This window comes from Arvicola amphibius, chromosome 11 (genome assembly GCF_903992535.2).
Source record: "Arvicola amphibius chromosome 11, mArvAmp1.2, whole genome shotgun sequence".
In the NCBI taxonomy this organism is placed as follows: domain Eukaryota; kingdom Metazoa; phylum Chordata; class Mammalia; order Rodentia; family Cricetidae; genus Arvicola; species Arvicola amphibius.
The window spans coordinates 98,512,185-98,533,128 of record NC_052057.2 but is presented as its reverse complement, the minus strand read 5'-3'; the positions used below and the strand labels follow the sequence as shown (position 1 = coordinate 98,533,128).

The window sequence follows — 20,944 nt, the reverse complement described above, 5'->3', positions numbered from 1 at the left end:
GGATGACCTTGCAGTCCTGATCCCCCTGCCTCTACCTGCCGGGTGCTGGGACTATACAGGATTCGTCACCGTCCTTGGTTTCTGTCTTTGACACACACCCCTTTTGTTATTCTCAGCTTTTCCCAGCCACTGAGCGGCACCGAGAAAATCGTAACTTGCCACCTTAATCCAGGGGCCTCCTTTTGTTCCCATGGACTAACTTCTTGATAATGTTCTTTGAGGTGCCAGACTTTTTAACTTTGACATACCAATTAATTATTTTTCTTTTGTGGCTTGTGCCTTTGCTGTCATGGAACTGGAGACTTTTTTCACTTCGACAAAATAAGTGGATGGGTCGGGAGATTAATCTGACAAAAAGAGAACAGGATCCCTCAAAATATTTTTATCACCTATTCAAGCAGAAGATCTCAACAGGTACCTGATATAAATATACTTACATGTAAATAACATAGATAGCCAATACCTTCGAACTAGTGTTACATACTTCCCGAATTCTAAGCCCTGAGCATCAGTGGGAACGTTCCCAGTGTTAGATTGCAAAAGCCAGTCTTAAGTGGTGAATGTAGTTATTAGACTTAATACTGTTTGAATTTAATTATGTTTTATGTCCCAAGGACTCAGAAAAGCATGGTTGGGAAACATGCAGTGTTTCTTTGGAAGTCAGGACAGTTGCTCCTGATTTGGACCATTTGTTAAGTTGGGAGCATAGACCCCGGCCCCTTGCATCCATCCCAGCCTCCAGGCCTGAGAGTTTGTATTGGTCTGGACTCCAAATCCCAGGATGCCACACTCCCATAGAGTATTTAAATTAACTCTCCAAAGAGGAACATGTGGTCTCTTTTCCTTCCTCCCGGTGGTGGTTAACAGCACTTCAGGGCCACCTGAGAGCGCAGAACTCCCATTAAACCTGGATATTTCTTAATTTGGCTTGTTTTGATTTGGCTTGATTGGGATTTTGCCTCGGCAGAGAGCTCGTGTTAGGAAAATATTCCTAACACCACTGTCTGGCAGCACAAGGAAAGTTCTATAGGAAGGATGATCAGCCGTACACTCACTAGTATGGTAGTAAGTTCTGCGTTTGCCAAGAAAGTTTGAGGCACGTTTCTCATTTCAAATCCGAGGCTGGTTTGGGTATGTGTCCAATATGCAATTAGCTATTGGTCTGTGTGACTGTTACAGACTTGCAATGCTCATGGCCACTTTAAATGGGCCAGGCATCCTGATGGCAGAGCAAATCTTCTCAAGGACCTGCAGGGTGCCGCCAGAATCCTTTTTCTACTCAAACCAAGTTTTGGTTAAATAACGTGCCTAAGACCACCCAGATCTTAGAATCAAAGCTAACACTGGCTGAAAAGAGCTCAAAGCTCACAGTCTGAACCACTAAGTGGAACTATTGTCTGACGACTACTAGATCTAAGAAAGTTGACAGCAGAAGCCCTTGGTACAGATGACGAGTCGAGGAGCACACTACCATCCCTTCCGCTACCACCCCTCTGCTGCGCAGGCGCATTGCCTCGTCCACCACCATCCCTTCCGCCACTACTTCTCGACTGCGCAGGCGTATCTTCTCCGCTCAGGTGGACTGTGGTGGAGAGTCAGGATTGTAGCTCCAAGTAGCCGCTCGTGGTGCGCGTGCACGAACCCTCGGACTAGGCTGGCGATGGCGACGGAAGAGGACAAGCGCACATCCCCGGAGCCCGCGGAGCTGCCGGCCGCCGTACGCGCGAGCATAGAGCGGAAGCGGCAGCGGGCGCTGATGCTGCGCCAGGCCCGGCTGGCGGCGCGACCCTACCCCGCGGCGGCGGCGGCCACCGGAGGTGGGGACCCCTCCCGCGGCTTTGTGAAGGCGTCCCGGGCCTTCCCGCTGCGCCCCGGCGTCCCGCTCAGGCTCGGTGCGGGAACGTCCGTGCATGCCTGTGCCTCCGTGGTTCCAGACCTGCCCTGTCATGCCCTTTGCCTGGCGCCTCTATGGCGCAGAGCTTTCGGCTTTGCCACCGTTTAAATAATAAGCCTGCACCTTCTCCCAGTTCAGCGCCCAGCAGAAACGACCCTGGCCCAGTCTTTTCCACGGGGTCCTGCCTTCCAGGGCCTCGTAGAATAACGCATGCAGTGCCCCTCAGTTTGGATCCAGAACGAATCTTGTGGCGCTGGGTTCATTTTGGTTATACTTGCCACTTAGGGTAGCCCCTACCTGGCTGTTTTTCTGAGTTTTTAATGTCAGTTGTGCTTTCGGCTGCTGGCGTTGCCCTTGGGAGTGAGTCGTCTGAATTATTTCTACAGAAGTAGTTTCTTTTCTTTCTTTTTTATTCCTCTCCCTTCTTTGGCAATTTCACTATATCTATCTATCTATCTATCTATCTATCTATCTATCTATCTATCTATATATGTATGTACGTATGTATGTATGTGTAATGCGCTTGTTTTAGCAGTTTGTACTGAATAATAACGCGTATATTTTATGGCAGTTTGTACTTTTAGACTTGATTCTAGAGTTGCCATTGAATTTGATTTGTTGCTTCTGACCAGCAGAGCCGGATTGTAACTAACTTAGATTTGGATCTTTTGAAGTCATTTGAAAGTCTTTATACACCATTTTGTGATGTAAAAAGTTATCTTCATTTTCGTTGCTCATAGCCCAGCTCTTGAAAGATCTGCCTCAGCCTGTGCCTCAGTATCTATATGCGGATAGACACTGGTCGATAGCCTGCTGGGAATATAAACAGCCTGGCGCGTGCAGAGACCGTGCAGTTCAATTCCACGCGAGTCCCGAACAACGGGGAAACTAGAAGTAGCCTAAGATGGCTGGATCTGGTGACATAGGTCTGTAACCACAGCTGCTGGGGAGGCCGAGACAAGAGGATCTTGTTCAAAGCCCACCTGGGCTACAGAGTTCAAGGGCTGCCTGAGCAAGTTAGTGAGATGTTGACTCTAAGAATTAAAAAAAGAGGGTGTGGATGTTCAGTAGTGGGGTGCTTGCCCGGCGTGCTCAAGACCTGGGTTCACCCTGGTACTGAAAAAGAGAGGTAGCTTAAGATGAGGCAAGGTTGGTCAGTCCACCTGGTAACGGAAGGAAGAGTCCTGCCTCTTGTTTGAATGCTCCCCCCCAGCTCACTCACCGCCCCGCGCCCCCCCCCCCCCCAGCCAGGAAGGTGTTTCCACCTGAGAGGATTTATATATATTTATATATATTATAAGCTGTGAATTTTAACTCTTTATTACAGGCTTGGGACTTTTCCTTCAGTTTGCTCTTGCAGGGAATCACTTCTCTTCCTGCGTCTGCCTCTCAATCCTCTCCAGGATGCTTCTTCAATAGACGCTTTCCCTGCCAGGCTTCTCCTCGACAGGTGTCTGGTATAGAACCATCGAAGTAAATACTAGGCATTGCCACTCTGCTTTCTGTTAGAGGCCATCCTGCTGTCCTTCCAAGCCTTGTGTAGAAGGGAGTTAGCAGCGGGCCAGAACCAACTCTCCTTAGGCCTCAGCTGTTATCTAAAAGCTTGGATTGTGGTGTGTTCCCACTGTCCTCGAACTGGTGACTTACTGTGACTAAATTTTCTGTGGTATACCTGTCTTTGGAAGGCGTTTGGGGCTGGAGTATAGTAGGAAAGGAAGCTCCCATACTTGGGACTCTTCTAGACCCCCCACTTGCCTGGTGTGTCTTTTCACTTGACTTTTCATTTTTACTTACAATTCTTTGCAGTTAATTGGTGCATGTAAGTGAATGATTTTCCTAAGTTGTGTGTGTTGCTGTAGAAGATTAACTGCAACCAGAAAAGCCACTTTGGGAACTTTGATTTATAGCCAGTTGATCAAAGTCCCTGGTCTGCAGTTGGCATCTGAAGCTGGGCAGTCAGGGCCTGAACCCTCATCCCGTTGAGTCCGACTCCAAGTAGATAGTGTCACCATGGAAGTGAGCTGGAGGATCGTTTCAGGTGGAGGTTGAATAGTGTTGAGTGGTGTCCTGTCTAGAACTGGAGCTAAATCTCAGATGTGCCAGGAGTTCATTGAGATCTGGGCTTTGGTTTGGATTTGTTGTGGCTGTAGGAGTGATCTTACTTCGAAGGCCCCATTTCCTAACATGCAGTCAAGTGAGTTCCCCCAGATGCATCCCAGGGTTCTGGGTTGCCTTGGTTTCTGCTCTGGCCTGTAGTGTAGAGGCGTCAGGAGGTTGTCTTCTAATCAGAACAGTAGGCTCTTACGGTTGTTTTACATACCTGCTCATCTCATCTGTGAGGAAATACATTTTATTTCTTTCTAACCCTTGGGCTTTTTTTTTTTTCTTGCCGTGCTCCACCAGCTGGGACCATCTGGAGAGTGTGCATGCACTCCTTTTCCTGTTTACATAAGGGAAGCACACAGGCTTGCCTGGTTCAGCTGATGACCTCCTTTCTCTGCTTTCTGCAGGCATTACCAATATAAAAGTCCCTCCCAAAATGATTGACACCAAAGGAGGCTTCATTTTAGAAGAAGAGGAAGAAGAGGAACACAAGGCTGCAAATGTTGTTCATGAACCAGGTAAAGCATAGTTTTTTTCCACAAAAGTTGACATTGGTTATTCATTGTAACATAAAGAATTCTTTGCCTTTGATCAATAGGAAGATTGGTGGTAGATTAAAAAGTCAGAGCCTGGGGGAGGTAGGGAGGAATTGGGAGGAGTAGAGGGAGGGGAAACTGTAATCAGGATATATTGTATGAGGAAATAACCTATTTTCAGTAACGGGGAAAATACAACTATATATATATGTCTCTATATATTTATCAGCTTACAATTAGAACTTTTATATATGCTCCCTTTTCATGGTAGAACATATGCTTACACATGCAGTTTCTTGATCATAGGGTAATATGTAGTTTAATTTTATGAAGCACTACAAGACAGTTTTAAGCAGATTCATAATTTCAAACTCTTCTTAGTAATATAGGAGAGGGCTGGCTTCTCCACATCCTGGTGACAGGTGTCCTATCTGTCTCTTTGGTTGTATTATCCCATGTGAATCAACAGCATGCCATAGGTTTGAATTGTATACACGAGAGGCTAATGGTGCTGAGCACGCCACAGGTTTGAATTGTGTACACTGGATGCTAGGGGTGTTGAGCATCCTTTTAAGTATTTGTTGTCCATTTTAAATTTTGGAGCAATATTTATTCAAAACTTCTGTATGATTTTAAATTAAACTGTCTATCCTTTAATGCTGGTAAGAAATTGTATAAATTCTAAATATAGTTTTCCTGTCAGCTTCAGCATATAAATGGTTCGCTCTTCATTTTCTCTTAGCTCAGAGTATGTTTGGATTGACTTGATATTCTTTGAAGAGGGTTTTGTTTGTGATATTAGCAAAGTCCAGTTAAAATACCTCCCCTTTGCAGAGAGAGAGAGAGAGAGAGAGAGGAACATTTCATACTTCAAAATTTATGTACAATTTTACTTCTATTCTCTGAAGTAGACAGTTTATATTCTGGGTGCTTGTTAAGCTATAAAACACATACACACATATACGTGTGTGTGTGTGTGTGTGTGTGTGTGTGTGTGTGTGTGTATTTTTCGAGACAGGATTTCTCTGTGTAGCTTGGAGCTTGTTCTGGAACTAGCTGTGTAGACCAGGCTGGCCTCAGACCCATAGATCCACCTACCTCCATCTCCCAGGTGCTAGGATTAAAAACGTTAACATGTAGTTTTAAATGATACTCCTCATGATAAAATTCCTAAGAACTTTATTTTCTTATGTAATTCTTTATTTTTTCATCAATATGGCATTACATTTCTTTCTTTTTTTTTTTCTTTTTTTTTTTTTTGTTTTTTGAGACAGGGTTTCTCTGCAGCTTTTTTTTTTTAGAGCCTGTCCTGGACCTAGCTCTTGTAGACCAGGCTGGCCTCGAACTCACAGAGATCCGCCTGCCTCTGCCTCCCGAGTGCTGGGATTAAAGGCGTGCGCCACCACCGCCCGGCTACATTTCTTAAATATATTCATTAACAAAAACAACAAAGTCCGACGCCCGGGCACTTAGGGACAGTCGTTCGCTGTTGTTTTGTCATAGGCAGGGAGAGCCCAGATCCTGAGGGATGGAATAAATTCTCAGAAGTATTTTCATGAGCTGGGCACGGTGTTTCTTGGGAGGCTAAAGCAGGATGATTACTTGAATTTAGGAGTTTGAGGCTAGCCTGGTAAGGTCTGGTGGCACACACCTTTACTCCCAGCAGGTGGGAGCCTGAGGCCTGCCTGGTTTCCATAGTGAGTTCCAGACCAGCCAGAGCAACTAAGTGTGATTCTCTCTCAAAGAAAAAGGCAGACCAGACTGGTCAGACATATTAGAGCCCTGTTCTCGTTTCGTTCTTGTTGTGAGAAACACCCTGACAAAAGGCCACATGAGGGAGGAATCCCAGATTACAGTCCGCCACTGAGGGGTCTTTAAGGCAGGAACTTGAGCGGCTAGTCACACGCTCAGCAAAAGCTGAGAGAAACAGGTGTACCCATGCTGCTTGCTTGCCTAATGCTCCCCTAGCGCTCTCTGCTCTTACAGTCAAGGTCTCCAGCCCAGGGGATGGTGCCACCCACAGTGGCTGTGGCCTTCCCACGTGAATTAGAAGTTAAGATGGCATAGACAGGCCACTGCCAACCAGATCCTAACAGTTCCTCAGTTCAGGCTCTTGTCTCTGGTGATTTTAGGTTGTGGCAGGTTGACAATTAAAAACTTAACAAACCCCATCTTAAAAAAAAAAACAAAAATAGTATCAATAAAAACTAAAAATAAAAAGAGACAGTAAGAAAGAGAAATTGTGTTATAGGTCAAAATGAGAAGCCAGTACCCATGAGATAAAACTTAGGACATTCTTTTATATAGAGATGGACTAGAAAGGGCTGTGAATTTGCCACATGGGGCTAACGTGTTGGCAGATCAGTTATGTATACTCTCTCAGCTGTGAATGCTTTCATACTGTGGCAGAGATAAAGGTTTGAGATCTGAAAGTGTTGGAGCTGGAAAACCCCAGTGTGGCCATTAGCTGTGGCATGAGAAGGGTGCACAGGGTGATGAGTAGCAGCGCCTGCTCGCGTGTCTAGGCACTGAGGCCTAAAGGGTAACGTGTTTATGTTTATACTGCATATCATATTTCAAGAGGGCATGTAGGCAGACATGTAGTCTTGCAGTTGATACATGGGAGACAGTTGTCAAAACTGGGTGCCCTAACTGAGGAACCCTTCCAGTAGCCTGCAAGTCCAGAAGTGTTCCCTTGGGTTAAAGAAGACACATGCACTGGGATTCCGTTTGGGGAGCAGACTTGAGCCTGAGTGACCGTTGCAAAGAGGGAAGTGTCAGCCTCATGTAATAGGGGCTGGATAAGGGCCTGCCTCACTGCCAAGACTCAGACATGCTTATGGTATTGTCTTAGTGAAAATAGGGCCCTGGTTCTGGTGATATGGAATAAGTCAAGTAATAAAACAGTAGCAAAAGTGAAAGTTTACTGAAGGACAGAACAGAGGGGCATCCTGAGCTTCAGGTTCCTGCTGGTCAAGGGCTGGGGCTGGTTGAAGCTGCAGAAACTGGGCCCAGTTTTAATATCATGTTCTTTATGGAGGAGAGACTCCTAAAAGCCCCATGTCTGGATCAGCTGTGGTGGGAGATGTGGTCTGAGGATTTCGAGCTCTAGGCGTTCTTGACCACCCCTGTCCGGCTGGTGACTCACACTGTCCACTCGCAGCCTAGAAGCTCTGACCATGCTAGGAATTTTAGGGTGGCCGCCCACCAGAGCCTGCGACCTGTGGGACCAAACAGCTGGGAGGCCATTGGTAGTGACAGGTGCTGGTGCTGGTATTCCTGGCACACACTGTTTGGAACTTGGTAGCCTGTTGGGGCACATGACTACAAGATGAGTGTGAGCCATCTTATAATGCCAGAAAATATGTAAGTGTTCTGAATTGCTGGAGGCATACTACAGTGACTTAGGAGGCACCAGCTGAATTCAAGACAGTGAGCACACCAAAGTAATGGACAGTAATGAAACATTTAAAAATCGTTAAAAAAAAAATAGAGACTGGGCTGTAGAGACGGCTCAGTGGTTAAGAGCTGTGGCTGCTTTTCTGGAGGTCCTGATTTCAATTCCCATCAGCCACATGATAATTCCAACTATCTGTAATGAGATCGGTGCCCTCTTCTGACCTGTGGCAAAACACTGTATATATAATAAATACATCTAAAGAGAGAGACACACAGACAGAGGCCAAGACAGACACAGACAGACCTTGGCCCAGCGGTGGTGGCGCACGCACTGGGAGGCAGAGGCAGGGGGATCTCTGAGTTCAAGGCCAGCCTGGTCTACCTAACAAATTCCAGAACAACCAGGGCTGCACAGAGAAACCCTGTCTTGAAGAAACCCAAATAAGTGAGTAAAATAAGAACACAGAGCCTTTGATAAATGGATAAGGAGAAGTGTGGCAAATGTGATGATAGCGATGGACAATCTCGTGGGCGTATTTAAAAATTCACCCTACAAAGCTGTAGCCCCGTTCAGGGCCTTTGGATAATGATGTGCTGTGACCATCTGATGGCCCTGCCATCACCGCCTTTCTCTTCCTAGTAGACATTAGATATCAACAGCCTTGTTCTAGTTTGTTTCTCTTTTCTATAGCTGTGCATTGTTTTTATAGAGTCATTTCTTTTTTTTCTTTCTTTCTTCCTTTCTTATTTATTTATTTATTTATTTATTTATGTTTTGCTGTAGTTTTAGAGCCTGTCCTGGAACTAGCTCTTGTAGATCAGGCTGGTCTCGAACTTGCAGAGATCCGCCTGCCTCTGCCTCCCGAGTGCTGGGATTAAAGGCGTGAGCCACCACCGCCCAGCATAAAGAGCCATTTCTTTTAAGAGCTTGGAGATTAGTGGAGTTAAGGGGTTGTGGGATCTTGACAGACCTAAGGAAGGCAGTGCCAGGAGTGTGTCTCCCACTGTGGAGTCTTCGGAGCTGGGGCTGGGCAGTGGCAGTCATCCCACGGACTGTCCAGTGGGGCTTAGATTTGCCCGAGGACCATTAGGGTTAAGGTCTTGCTAGGCATTGACGTCTAATCCCTTACAGAACCCAGCTTCACCTGCCAGGGGCAGCTCTGTGTGGGGTGCCGAGGGATGCAGGACTCAGTGATTCTCCCTCAAGAAGTTTGTAATCCAGGAGGCGACACGATAAAGTAGAAGCGTTTGCTTAGTTGACAGGGTGGAATGAAAGAAAAACAATGTCCCCGTCTGAGGACGCGTCGCCTTGCTCTCTATTGCTTTAAATGCTCAGTGAGTTGGTAGCCTCTCTCCTTCTGTAAGTAGATGCCTCCCCTCCCCAGTCCTGGGGCGAGTCTTCTTTATACTTTCAGCAGTACGGTAACTGGCAGAACCGAAGCCCCCAAAGATGTCCATATGCTAAGTGCCTTGGAGCCTGTATACTTTACGTAGAGGAGACTTTGCAGAGAAGTTTAAAGTTAAAGACCTTGAAATGGGAGATCACCATTATCCCAGGGAGCCCGCTGTAATCAGGGCTCAGAGGGCTGGGCTTGCAGAGGAAGCCAGTGATGGGATGGGAAGCTCTTCCTGGTCCTGAAGATGGCAGGTGGGGAGGAATACGGGTAGCCTTTAGGAATCGAAATGCCCCCAGGAAGGAACATAACCCTGAAGACAACTTGAATTTGACCCAGTGGGCCTCCCTGGGCTACCAAACCCCAGATTGGTGAGGTGTCAGATGTAAGTGCCAGCACTTACCGGGCCAAGGTTACCTGATGAGAAGTGAATCTTACGTGGGCTAGGATGGAGGGGTCCCAGCAGGACAGAGGCTGAGACAAGTTTGTCCCAAGCTATCAGACTTCTTATCCCTTATCAGAAACAGAATACAATGGCGGTTGCCCGGATACTATGATGTTTGCAAGCTATACAGGGTATACATTAATGTTCAAGATGATTATTCAGCCAAGCGTCTATATCCTTCCCTGATTTCCAGGGAACACAGGTGGCCTGAAGGTGTCACTGCCTCGGTGGGTGCCCCAGCCGCTCAGGAACTGGAAGGCACATTGTGCCCCAGGAGCCATGGACTCTTACCTGAAAAACTTATGACACATGCCTCTCAGGGCAGCTGGACCACCCAATGCCCTGGCTCCCCACAGACAGAGGAATGTATGTATTGTTTTAGTCCCACAGAAGGATAAAGAACCCTCCCCTTCTTCCTGCAGGGCCAGTCATGGAGTTCGATTATGCCATCTGTGAAGAATGTGGGAAAGAGTTCATGGACTCGTACCTTATGAGCCACTTTGATTTCCCAACATGCGATAGCTGCAGGTAACTGAGCCACGCCCGCAGCACGTTCTTAGAGCTCCCCAGGCTAGCATTGCCTTTGCTGTCTTCCTGCCTCAGCCTTCCAAGTGGCGATCTCCTGCCTGGTCTCTGCCCCCACCTTTCCCACCTTGCGCCTCTTGATTCTCGTCTCTCTAGAGCAGCGGTTCTCAATTTGTAGGTTCAAATGACCCTTTTTCACAGGGGTCGCCTGAGACCATTGGAAAGTTTACATTAAGATTCATAACAGTAACAAAATTACAGTTATGAAGTAGCAACGAAAGTAATTTTATGACTGGGGTCACCACAACATGAGGAAATTATTGTGGGGTTACAGTGTTAGGAAGGTTGAGAACCACTACTCTAGAAAATTTTGCTCCAAACTGTTAAAATGGTTTTTGATCCCATTTAGAATAAACATGTCTTCACCGTGGCTGCAGGTCCGCAGGTGCCTCCTACTACCTCTTCCCACTGCTTGCCATCACTTACTGCGCGCGTGTGCACGCGAGTGTGTGTGTGTGTGATTATGCTTGTGCTTGCGTGTGTGCACGTCGTCAGCTTCTGCGAGCATGGTTCTCTTCATGAGAGCTTTTTTTCCTGCCCAGTTCATGGGCATAAACTCAGTGGTACTTCAAGTTCCCACTCTGCTGCTGTCCTTACCTTGGTTTTTGAGCTACTGGAACCCAGCCATGTTTAGGAGGTGGGATTTGTGTGTTTACATTTGTCTCTTACCATCTTTTAGAGGCAGGATCTGTGTATCCCAGGTTGGTATTTAACTTCGAATCCTCTTTCCTAGCCTCCTGAGTGCTGGGGTGATAGGCATGACCTTGTGATTCAATTTCTAGTTCCTTTCTCACGGGTCCCCTCTTTCATCGTATCTTCCCTTTCTTACTTCAAGTCCCTTCTGAAATAAGAGGAATTTTAAGAAGATTCTTAAATTGTTATATTCCCAGAGTCTACCTGAGTTTTTATGACTCTGTTCATGAGAACCAAAGGCAGGGAAGTGACGTTTGCATCTTTGGGTGTGCAGACCTGTGGTTGCTGGGCTGTCTGAAAACTCAGTTGAATTAAAGTCGTTTACATAATGCTCTTAATCTCTTTCCAGAGATGCTGACGATAAACACAAGCTTATAACCAAAACAGAAGCCAAGCAGGAATACCTTCTGAAAGACTGCGATTTAGAGAAGAGAGAGCCCGCGCTTAGGTTCATCGTGAAGAAGAACCCTCGTCACTCACAGTGGGGTGATATGAAGCTCTACTTAAAGTTACAGGTCTCTAGTAAGCTGGACCTGGGGATGGGGGTGAACGTCCAGCAGGCTGACCGAGGCTTGCTCAGTCAAGACCACCTCTTCTCGGTTCACATGTCTGTCCTAGTCACAGCTGGTGACCGCTCCGAACACACTGCTTTCACACCTCCCTTTCTCTGTGGTAACTTTGCCGTAGCCGTGTAGCTAGTGGGAGATGTTAGGAGCGTAACTGGGACATAAGAGAGATCAGACCTCATTTGCCCATCAGTCTTCTTTTACCAAGCAAGAAAAAGAAAGGCTCTCAAGGTGGTCAGCGCTTCAGTTATTTCATGGATGCCCGGATGCCCGGCCAGATGAACTGCACTGGGAAATACAGTCTGGGATGCTCCTGAGTGCTGTGACTTGCACAGCTCGGAGCAGCAGATCACACATGTGCCACAGCAGAGACCCACTTACTGGTGTGCTCTAGTGCCCAGCCTGGTGCCTCAAGTCCCAAGTATCCTCCTGTATCTACTCCAGGATGGTTTAAATATTTTAATGTTTGTTCTCTTATATGAAAATATGGAGAGGCATTGCTTTAGAGCTGTTTAAATATTCAAGAATTATTATGCTGGTATTAGTAGATAATTATATATTTGTATATAATTGTATATCTAGATTTATTATATATTTAATCATATTTAAATAGAATTAGATATAAATATGTAACATATTTATATAATTAGATATTATATAATTAGATATTATATCTATAATAGAATTAAGCCACATTGCAAAACAAAACATACTATATTTCATTAAATATGATTATTGATTTAAAAATTCACCATTTATCTTATGTACCATTCAAAATAAGTAAAAATGAAGCTAATTAAAGCAGCCCAGGTTTTCTTATCATTTGATGCTTTGTGCTTAATAAAAGTGCCAGCAGGCTTTATTTCAGTCTCATGTACCATGGTCATGCACACAAGCGGGAAAACAGGACTTTCATGGCACTTCCTGCCCCTGGTGACCCCATGTTAGGATCTTACATTTTCTTTCTCATTGAGTTTTCGTCATTTATGTTTCTGTACTCATTATCTCGACTCTTTCTGGGAAAAGTGGGACTTCGGGGGACTTCCTCAGCTGTGAACCGGTTTCGCTCCTCACGTGACACAATGGCATCTGTGAGGTTGATAGTGAGGACTTCATGCCGTGCAACGCCGAGTCCCGAGTAACTCAAGCGTTAACTGTGCTGCAGGTTGTCAAGCGGGCTCTTGAAGTCTGGGGTAGCCAGGAAGCACTGGAAGATGCAAAGGAAGTGAGGCAGGAAAACCGAGAGAAAATGAAGCAGAAGAAGTTTGATAAGAAAGTCAAAGGTAAGTGGTGGAATTTCCTGTCACTCGATTCACCGCATAACAAAGGTATTGTGGCCTCCCTGTCTGGGGGAGGTGCTGGGGTGTCTTTTCCACAGGGGAGAAAAGTGGGCTTGAACTTTGGCCTCAGTGGGTTGGTATGTGAGGCTTGACCCAGACCTCAGAGTACTGCATTTCTGAAGGCCATCGTCTCAATGGGAGTCATTTTTGTGCAGCTATGTGACAGGATGGGGTGGCGGGATGGGGTGGCGGGATGGGGCATCAGTCAGGTCTTTAGTGTGGCTTGCAGGGTTTAAGAAACAGTAACAGAAAGTAATAAGACTCTTAGTAGCCACCTCCCTCTTTGCTTAAAACAAAACAGTCCTCAGTTAAGTAGCTGGAAGGAATAACTGATGTCAGTTAGTCTGAGTGTCTTTATTTAAATATGACTGAGGAAATACCCAGAAAGATAATTGGATTGCTATATATGGTGGGACAGTTGTCAGGTTCTCTTTCTGAGTCTTCTTCATGTGTACAGTCATTTCTGCATCTGTATATCTGGCTACATGCAGCATTCCTCTCTCTGGTGGCTCTGTCTCTGCATCCATTACCCATGTTTGTACCCATGTGTGCGTGTTTTCATCAGTCTGTCCATCCATGCACACATCTAGTATTAACCGTGTGCCAAGCACAGTGCTAACCGAGATGCTGGATTGAGTGTCAGGAAAGAAACTAGAGATAGTAATAGAGTATGTGGGTATGGTGCCACACCGGGGATGAACCCAGGGTGCGGCAGGAGCATTCAGGGCTGTAAACACAACTCCCAAAGAAGTGTCTTCAGGAAATAACAGATTCCTGTGGTCGCTATGTAGAGTCCCTGTGTGGTGCCCACTGTGTTCAGGTAACATGATCTTACACATAGGTTGGGTTATACATTACTAGATCCATTTCAAATCAGTATTCAGCCATGTTAGTTTTTCTTGTAATTTTAAAATTTAGAAGAGGTTTTTTTACAGGGTGAATGGGATAGCCCAAATGTCTTAAAAACAAAGAAAACGGAGTGGTGATACATGTCTGTAATCCTAGTACTCAGGAGGCTGAGGCAGGAGGATTGTGCGTTGGAGGGCAGCATGGGCTACAGAGTGGAGTCCTTGCTCAGAAAGCAAACCCAAAACCTACCCCCCAGCTAAACAATAACAATGAAAAGCCAACCATCCACTAACCAACCAACCAAGTGAAAAGACCGAACAATAAGCAAAAGCAACGCAAGCCTTCGTGGTTTCCTTTTGGGGTTGCCCTCCCCTCCCCTCCCCCAGTTTTCATTGTGTTGGAGAAAGGAAGTCCTGCTCCGTGACTCTACGCCTTTTCCACGCGCAGGCTCTTACACAGTTTGAAATAGAAATAGTAGCACTGTCGAACACAAGTAGTGTATCGAGACAACCCTACCGAAACCCCTTTGCCCAAGTGACATAATTCCTGAGCAGATAGGAAGCCCACTTGTAGGCTTCACTGAGGTTTCCTGTAGCAAACTGCCATAGAAGAGCATTTCACTGAAGTTCCCTAGGCCAGCCAGAGCTGTGCCCCAGCGTTCAGATGCCAGCGATGACTCTTAAAGGGGCCTTTCTCTAGTCTCTCCTAATGTTATGATCTGGCCTCTCTGGCAGCAGAGCAGCTGCTAATAAGATAAAGCAGGGAAGAGGGGTATTAAGGAAGGGGTGTGGAAGGAGGCCTCCAGGTTAGTTATCTGCTAGCTCAGGGTGTGTGTGTGTATGCACATGTGCATGCAGTACCTGTGTGCTGTGCACACGTCAGTGTATGTGCATTTGGAAGCTAGAGGCCCTTACTGCCTCTGTGATAGGGTCTCTTCACTGACCCTAAAGCTGGCATTGCCTGGCCGGCCAGTGAGCGCCAGGACCCAGGATCCAGCAGTCCTGTACACCTCTCCCATCCCCAGTGAGTGCCAGGACCCAGGATCCAGCAGTCCTGTACACCTCTCCCATCCCCAGTGGTTATAGCCAGCTACGCTCCGCTTCACTTCTTAAAAATATAATTGGTGCTGGTGAATTCAAACTGTTTCTCATACTGGCTCTCTTACACTGAGCTGGTGGGTTCTTCTTGGATCACTGTAGTTAAAGCTTTCTTCCCAGCCCAAGTCCAGGGATTTAATCCTGCTACCAGAAATTAACCTGACCCTTCAAACCTCAGATGATACTTTGGTGCAGACAATGGATAAGAGAATACCAGTTAGAAATTTGTATCTGTAAAGTGATGAAGAATGAATGGTACTTGTAACTTTTCCTTACACACTAATTCTGTGCTGGTCAAGATGTCATGTAATGGTCACTATATTCCTACGGTTTGACCAGCAAAAGACTTTGAGATGCACTTAATTTCTTGCCTTTTTAATATAATGATTCTATTAGGATATGCATATATATTTATTTTTTTTATTTTTTTTCTTCTGATGCATGTGACTAATCTGGTGACTGACTGTGCCAGAAAGTTCACAGCCAGTGAACAAGGTCAAGGATATGCATATATATTAATACAGATAGAAAATTTCTACAATTTCCAAAACTTGAACTTAATTGGTATTTACTTTTTGGTCGCTGTATTAGCTCACCAAACTACCACAGATTTTCCTTATTCCTTAGTGCAGTTGACACAGTTCTTGTTTGGGTGAAGCATGCTTTTTAAAGGAAGTGTTTGCGTGTGTACTCTCGACGTGTCTACAGATAAAAGAGTGCCTGCATTTCCTCCTTTGCATATGACTGAGCTCTGGGTGGCTTGTGTCACCCCTTCCCTTGGGGTGTTCGGTGTGCTGAGGTCAGTGTGCTGCCTTCTTTAACTGTGGCTTCTTGTCGATTCACTCTAGCGCTTGGTGGATATGTTCCTGTCCTGACTAGGCCACAGAGGGCTGAGTGGAGTAGACGGTAGAGTAGACTCGAGGAGCTGATTGTGCAGTTGGCTCAGAACAGAGAGGAGTCAAAGCAAGTCTAAAGGCTTTTTAGTTGGAAAGAAATTGGAACATGGTTCCTCTTGATGCACAGCGAAGCTGACGCAAAGCTTTCTTCTTTATGAGAAGGTAAGCAATTCCATCCGCCCGCTTTTAACGTGTGGTTTATGTTAGCAGTTATAGCACTGAGTTTGCTGCAGACAAAGTGTGACCACCATAAGTACATAGACAAGTTCCGCATCTCCAAGGCAGAGCCACACGCAGGCCCGTGGCTGCGCAGGGTATCCGGGCTTTGAAGGACACATCACCTAGCAGACGTGAACCCTGAGTTGGTGGGATACACAGAATGTTTTTGGTCTGCAGACTTTCTTGTCTTAACTAAGGTGGGACTATGGGTGTTTCGTCCATGTTACATGCTTAGTTCCAGCAATTTCTCTCCTGAAAGGCTAGTCAGCTAACCTTCATTGTTACTATGCATGGCTCCCACCCCTGCAAGGGGCAGGTAAGGACATCCTGTTTAGAGGTCCCTTCTGGGTGTGGGGGCATTGCATACTGGCCTGTGGATATATTTATGACTGTTGTGGAGCTTGAGGAGTTTGAGGGGTAGAATTCCAACCTACTTAGTTCACGGAACACCAACTTGTAATCTTTATCCTCCAGATAACAAGGGTACCTGTCCTCCCGCCCAGCATGGTAGAAGTGTTGGGTCTCAGTCAGCTAGCTCTTCTGTATGTTTACCTCAGAAGTAGCAGTGGGTTTGACTGCAGACAAAAAATGTAGTTACTAAAAACAAGCTTTGAAGTAGTATTGATTTCTTTTTTTCACCACAACAAGCATTTTGGGAAAATCCCTTTGGGTGACCATCCTAAGCAATTTCTGAGGCTCTCCGTAGCAAGACTGGTTATGCATTTCTAGGAGAGGTAGTCTTTGGGCATCAGCCGTCTACTGCCGACTAGGCGGCTGCAACACTGCAAGCCACTCACCAGGTTCTCCAGGCTCGCATGGGCTCCAGTTTTGTACAGCATATGTACCCTGGTTTCGTTCCCGAGGTGTGTTAGACCTGCCCCCGCTTCTGTGTACTCTAACCTTTGTATCTCAAGAGTCAACAAAAGATAGTTGACTGCGTCTTTCATGAGGGTTGTGAAATCTACAAACTGTCCCTTATGAAAGATTTTTGGGGGCCAATGAAATGGCTCAGTGGGTAAATGTGCTTGCTGCCAATCCCACTAACCTGAGTTTGGTTCCTAGACCTATTTGATGGAAGAAGAGAACTCACTCCTGCCAAGTTGCTGTCTGACCTCTACAGATGTAGTACAACATTGTGGCAGGGCAAACACGCACATGCACACACACACACACACACGCACGCACGCACGCACGCACGCGCTATTTTTCCAAGTGTTGACATTTGGCCATTTCTAACCTTTTACACCCACATACACTTGGCTAAGCCGTGAGTAACCTGTATACATTGTGATCTTACAAATCTCTGTGACTAAGCTCACCATAATCAAGAAAATTAAAAAGCAATTATGTTGTTCCAGTGATCCCTCTCACTTCTATTAGACCCAGGAGCCACTGGGGTGCCACCTTTAATGTCACCCGCAGCCATTCTCTTTTGCCCCTGGGAACTTTGCTGCACCCAGACCAACTAACTATGGGACAGTACACTCCTGCTCCTGGACTGCTCAACCTCTTGTTTTTGCTAAATTAGGTTCAAGCCGAACGTCTGTGGGAGGAATACTCCCTAGGAGATAAAGGACACCATTTGAGACCTGCCAGTTTATAGAGGGAGGTGACAGTCATCATTCTCCACTAAACTACTTTCTTTTTGTAATAACACGACACTGAACACACCACCATTTTACTAAGTGGTTTTAGTATATGGAGAGATTCTTAGCTGAAGCAGTTTTTGTGTGTGTGTGCATTATAAATAGAGATTGTTTTCTTTTGAAACAGAGCTTTCCCTTGGGCTCTACTAGTTTTCTTGAGACAAGGTTCACGTCGCCTGGAGTGGACTTGACCTTGTAGCAACTCTCCTGCCTTCCAAGTGCTAGGATTACAGATAAACCATCACCAGGCCTGTTTTGTTTTGAGATAGGAACTCTTCTTTGTAGCTCTGGCTGACCTGGAACTTGCTATGTAGGCCAGGCTGGCCTCCAACTCAGAGATCCACCTGCCTCTGCCTCCCCAGTGCTGAGACTAAAGGCATGGGCTGCTCTGCCTGGCCTTGGTTTTGTTCTGTAAAGCATCGTTTGGACTGCCGTGTGGGTTCTTCTCAAATCATGGCAGTGCAGGCTCCTCCTGTCACTCTTCATTTTGATGCTCAAATACACAGCATCAAATTGTCTCAGGTTGGGCTGGCGGCGTCTCCTTTAAGCTGGCTCCTGTCTCTTCCTAAAGCCATTTTTATTTGGAAAGAATTTCAGACTTGCAGAAAATTGCTGGACTAATGAACAGAGGACCACACACATACACGCCTTTCCCAGACTGAGCTGTTCTCATGTTGCCATCTGCATCATGTGTGTGCTCTCACTGAAAACACTTTTCTGGACCACTCAAGAGTATGTTGCGTAATCACTACCTGTATGTAATCTAAACTGCTGTCTTCTGCTTCTGCTTACTGAGCAAGTGTTCCCCTCCTAGACTGAATCTGGTGTAGGCTAATGTTTTAAGCATTGAACAGGTCTTCCTTCCTAACCTGTTCTGATTTTCACTACCCTTGCCTTTTATGCCACGGACATTGTTGCAGCTTGTTCCCTTCTTCCACACTGTTTTGGGAAGTAAGGGTTTTCACTTTTGTGGATTTTCTGATAATGGAGTATCTCAAGCAGGTGCTAACTTTCCCAGAACATCACATCTGGAAGATACACAGTGCCCATCTGCTCTCAGTGGTAATAATTTGATTTTTATCCCATAAACAAATATGCAAATAACCACCCCTCCCAGCTCCTGTCAGCGGCTGTCCAGGGTGGACCCTGGAGCCAGAGCTACTGTGATGGTTCAGAGAACAGCTCTGGCTCGTGCACTCGGGAGGCAAATCTCCTATTTTGAGGCCAGCCTGACCTACAGAGCAAGTGCCAAGACAGGCTCCAAAGCCACATAGAGAAATCCTGTCTCGAGAAAAACAAAACCTATAAAATATAAACTGCCAGGTACTGGAGAGATGGCCCAGTGGCTAGGAGCTCCCAGAGGACTTGAGATTGCTTCCTAGCACCCATGCCAGCTGCCTCACAGCCAGTGACTTCAGAGTCTGGGGCTGCTTATTTCCCTTGAGACATTTTGTTGTGACTAATATCAAAGCACTACTTGAATCTGTTTCCAGCCATAACATATCATGGGTAAAAGCAAGGCAGGGTGACATAGTGGACACTGGGCTAGGCACTTAGGACGCATTTCCTCTATATCCTTTTGTGTAACTGCACACGTACCAGTGTTTCACAGACGGGCAAACCGAGACACAGGTGCAGTCCAGCCTTGCTGGCCCTGGGCAGCATCCTCGCTGGGTCGTGCTGCCTTTCTCACCATTCTGAGGCTTACAGGGTTCAGTGTAGCATCATCTGCCACAAGGCCAGTCACCCAGACTCAAATCATAGTCATTTCATACATGAAGAGCCCGGCTTCTCAAGTGTATGCAAAGCTGGCTGCTACCTGAGGGAGTCAGTGTCCCTCCTGACTGCAGAGGGGCAGCAGGCATCTCCTGTGTGGGCTCCTGCTTCCCAGCTTGGCTGGGGAAGATGTCCTGCCTCTCTCCTTGATTTCCTCACTCTGAAAATCCCTCAGTCAGACTAAGCTCGCTTCTCTGCCAGATTTGAATATTATATGTACTTGGGGAAGAGGTAAGAAGAATTATTTTCTTCTCATACATACTACATACATTAAACACCTAGCTTTCCAGTCATGACTGAAGACTGACATTTTTTTTCTGTTCACTGACACGAATGATGCTGGATCTCTAGAGCTTCCCATAGACGTCCTGGTAGAAGGGAAGCATGGGCTGGGTATCACGTATCCAAAACTCTTGCAAGTGATTTATGGATATTCTTAGATTTTGAAGTACTTGCATATACAGAACATGTCTTACTGATGGAGTCTTTACAAAACACATAGCTTGATGTACCTTAAATATTTCTAGTGTCTGGGCATGGGGTTTCCTTGGCAGTATTTCAAATTTTAGAGCACTTGATTTTCAGATTAGAGATGTCTAATGTGCTATACTGTTAAGTTTGGGTTTTCTTTGCCCTTCTCTTTTCCAAACAAGAGGACCAAAGCCTAAGGATAAGCATGCAGAAGTAGAGCAGGCAGGCACAGAGCTAGGGCGCCACCAGGACAGGAAGTGGAGGGATGGAAGATGTATCACTTCCTTACTATTAAGCATCCAGGTTCTCAGGTTCCTCCCTGCATAAAATGAGCCCTGAAATTTGGAGGATTAAAATGGGATATATCAGCATGTACTCAGGGTTTTTTTTTTTTTTTTGTATACAAGGATCGGCATACATACTTTGCATATGTTCAGCTTGTCAAAGGGCATAAACGGCAGCCCATATATGATGAAGTCCCCAGTGGACCAAATCTGAGCTCCAAATTAAAGACAAATGAACAGACGATGCTGGAAAACTCAGGGTACTGATGCTGTAGTCTGCTGGCTGACTTTGCAGCTCTGGCAGACTATTCCGTCCCCCCAAACACACCCCATTCTGTTGTTTTTGTTGCTACACTTCTAACCAACCCACACAGCCACTTCTGTCAGTTCATACTGCTTGACAATGAAGAGAGCAATTGCAGACTGAGCAGGCTTGCCACATTTGTGCAACCAACACAAAGAGCTAAAGGAAACCATTATACACATCACACACATAAATACCAATGAAAGCCTTGTTAAATTTATTTTGTATTCAGCTGAAAAACTTTTCTTGCCCCTTAGAACTGCGGCGAGCAGTAAGAAGCAGTGTGTGGAAAAGAGAAACAGCCGCTCACCATCATGAGTATGGACCAGAGGAAAGCTTAGAAGATGACATGTTCCGCAAGACTTGTACCTTGTGTGGCCACGAGCTGACGTATGAAAAAATGTGACTTTTAAAAATTTATATTCAAATAAAGGCTCTCTTCAGATA

General features: G+C 45.9%; 1 protein-coding gene across 5 annotated transcripts; it reads left to right on the top strand.

Annotated features, from left to right (window-relative positions):
* The first annotated feature begins 1,529 nt into the window (after positions 1-1,529).
* Positions 1,530-20,944, top strand: Xpa (XPA, DNA damage recognition and repair factor). 5 transcript variants are annotated; one of them, XR_005287354.2, is made up of 7 exons: positions 1,530-1,817; positions 4,405-4,515; positions 10,194-10,299; positions 11,399-11,564; positions 12,781-12,898; positions 15,750-15,959; positions 20,755-20,944. XR_005287354.2 is itself a non-coding variant. In XM_038347179.2 (6 exons), exons 1-6 carry the CDS (start codon positions 1,661-1,663, stop codon positions 15,809-15,811), a joined length of 720 nt encoding a protein of 239 aa, XP_038203107.1. In that variant the 5' UTR covers positions 1,530-1,660; the 3' UTR covers positions 15,812-20,944. The 5 variants fall into 5 exon arrangements, 4 of the variants coding, with proteins under 4 accessions (XP_038203107.1, XP_038203105.1, XP_038203108.1 ...); XM_038347179.2 differs by having other exon boundaries at positions 15,750-20,944; XM_038347177.2 differs by lacking the exon at positions 15,750-15,959 and having other exon boundaries at positions 1,531-1,817.

Excerpts from the sequence above, each read along its gene's own strand:
- Xpa (XM_038347177.2), top strand. The coding sequence starts at position 1,661 with ATGGCGACGGAAGAGGACAAGCGCACATCCCCGGAGCCCGCGGAGCTG. Across the intron at positions 1,818-4,404 it reads GGCGGCGGCGGCCACCGGAG|GCATTACCAATATAAAAGTC; the intron begins GTGGGGACCCCT and ends TGCTTTCTGCAG. Across the intron at positions 4,516-10,193 it reads AAATGTTGTTCATGAACCAG|GGCCAGTCATGGAGTTCGAT; the intron begins GTAAAGCATAGT and ends TTCTTCCTGCAG.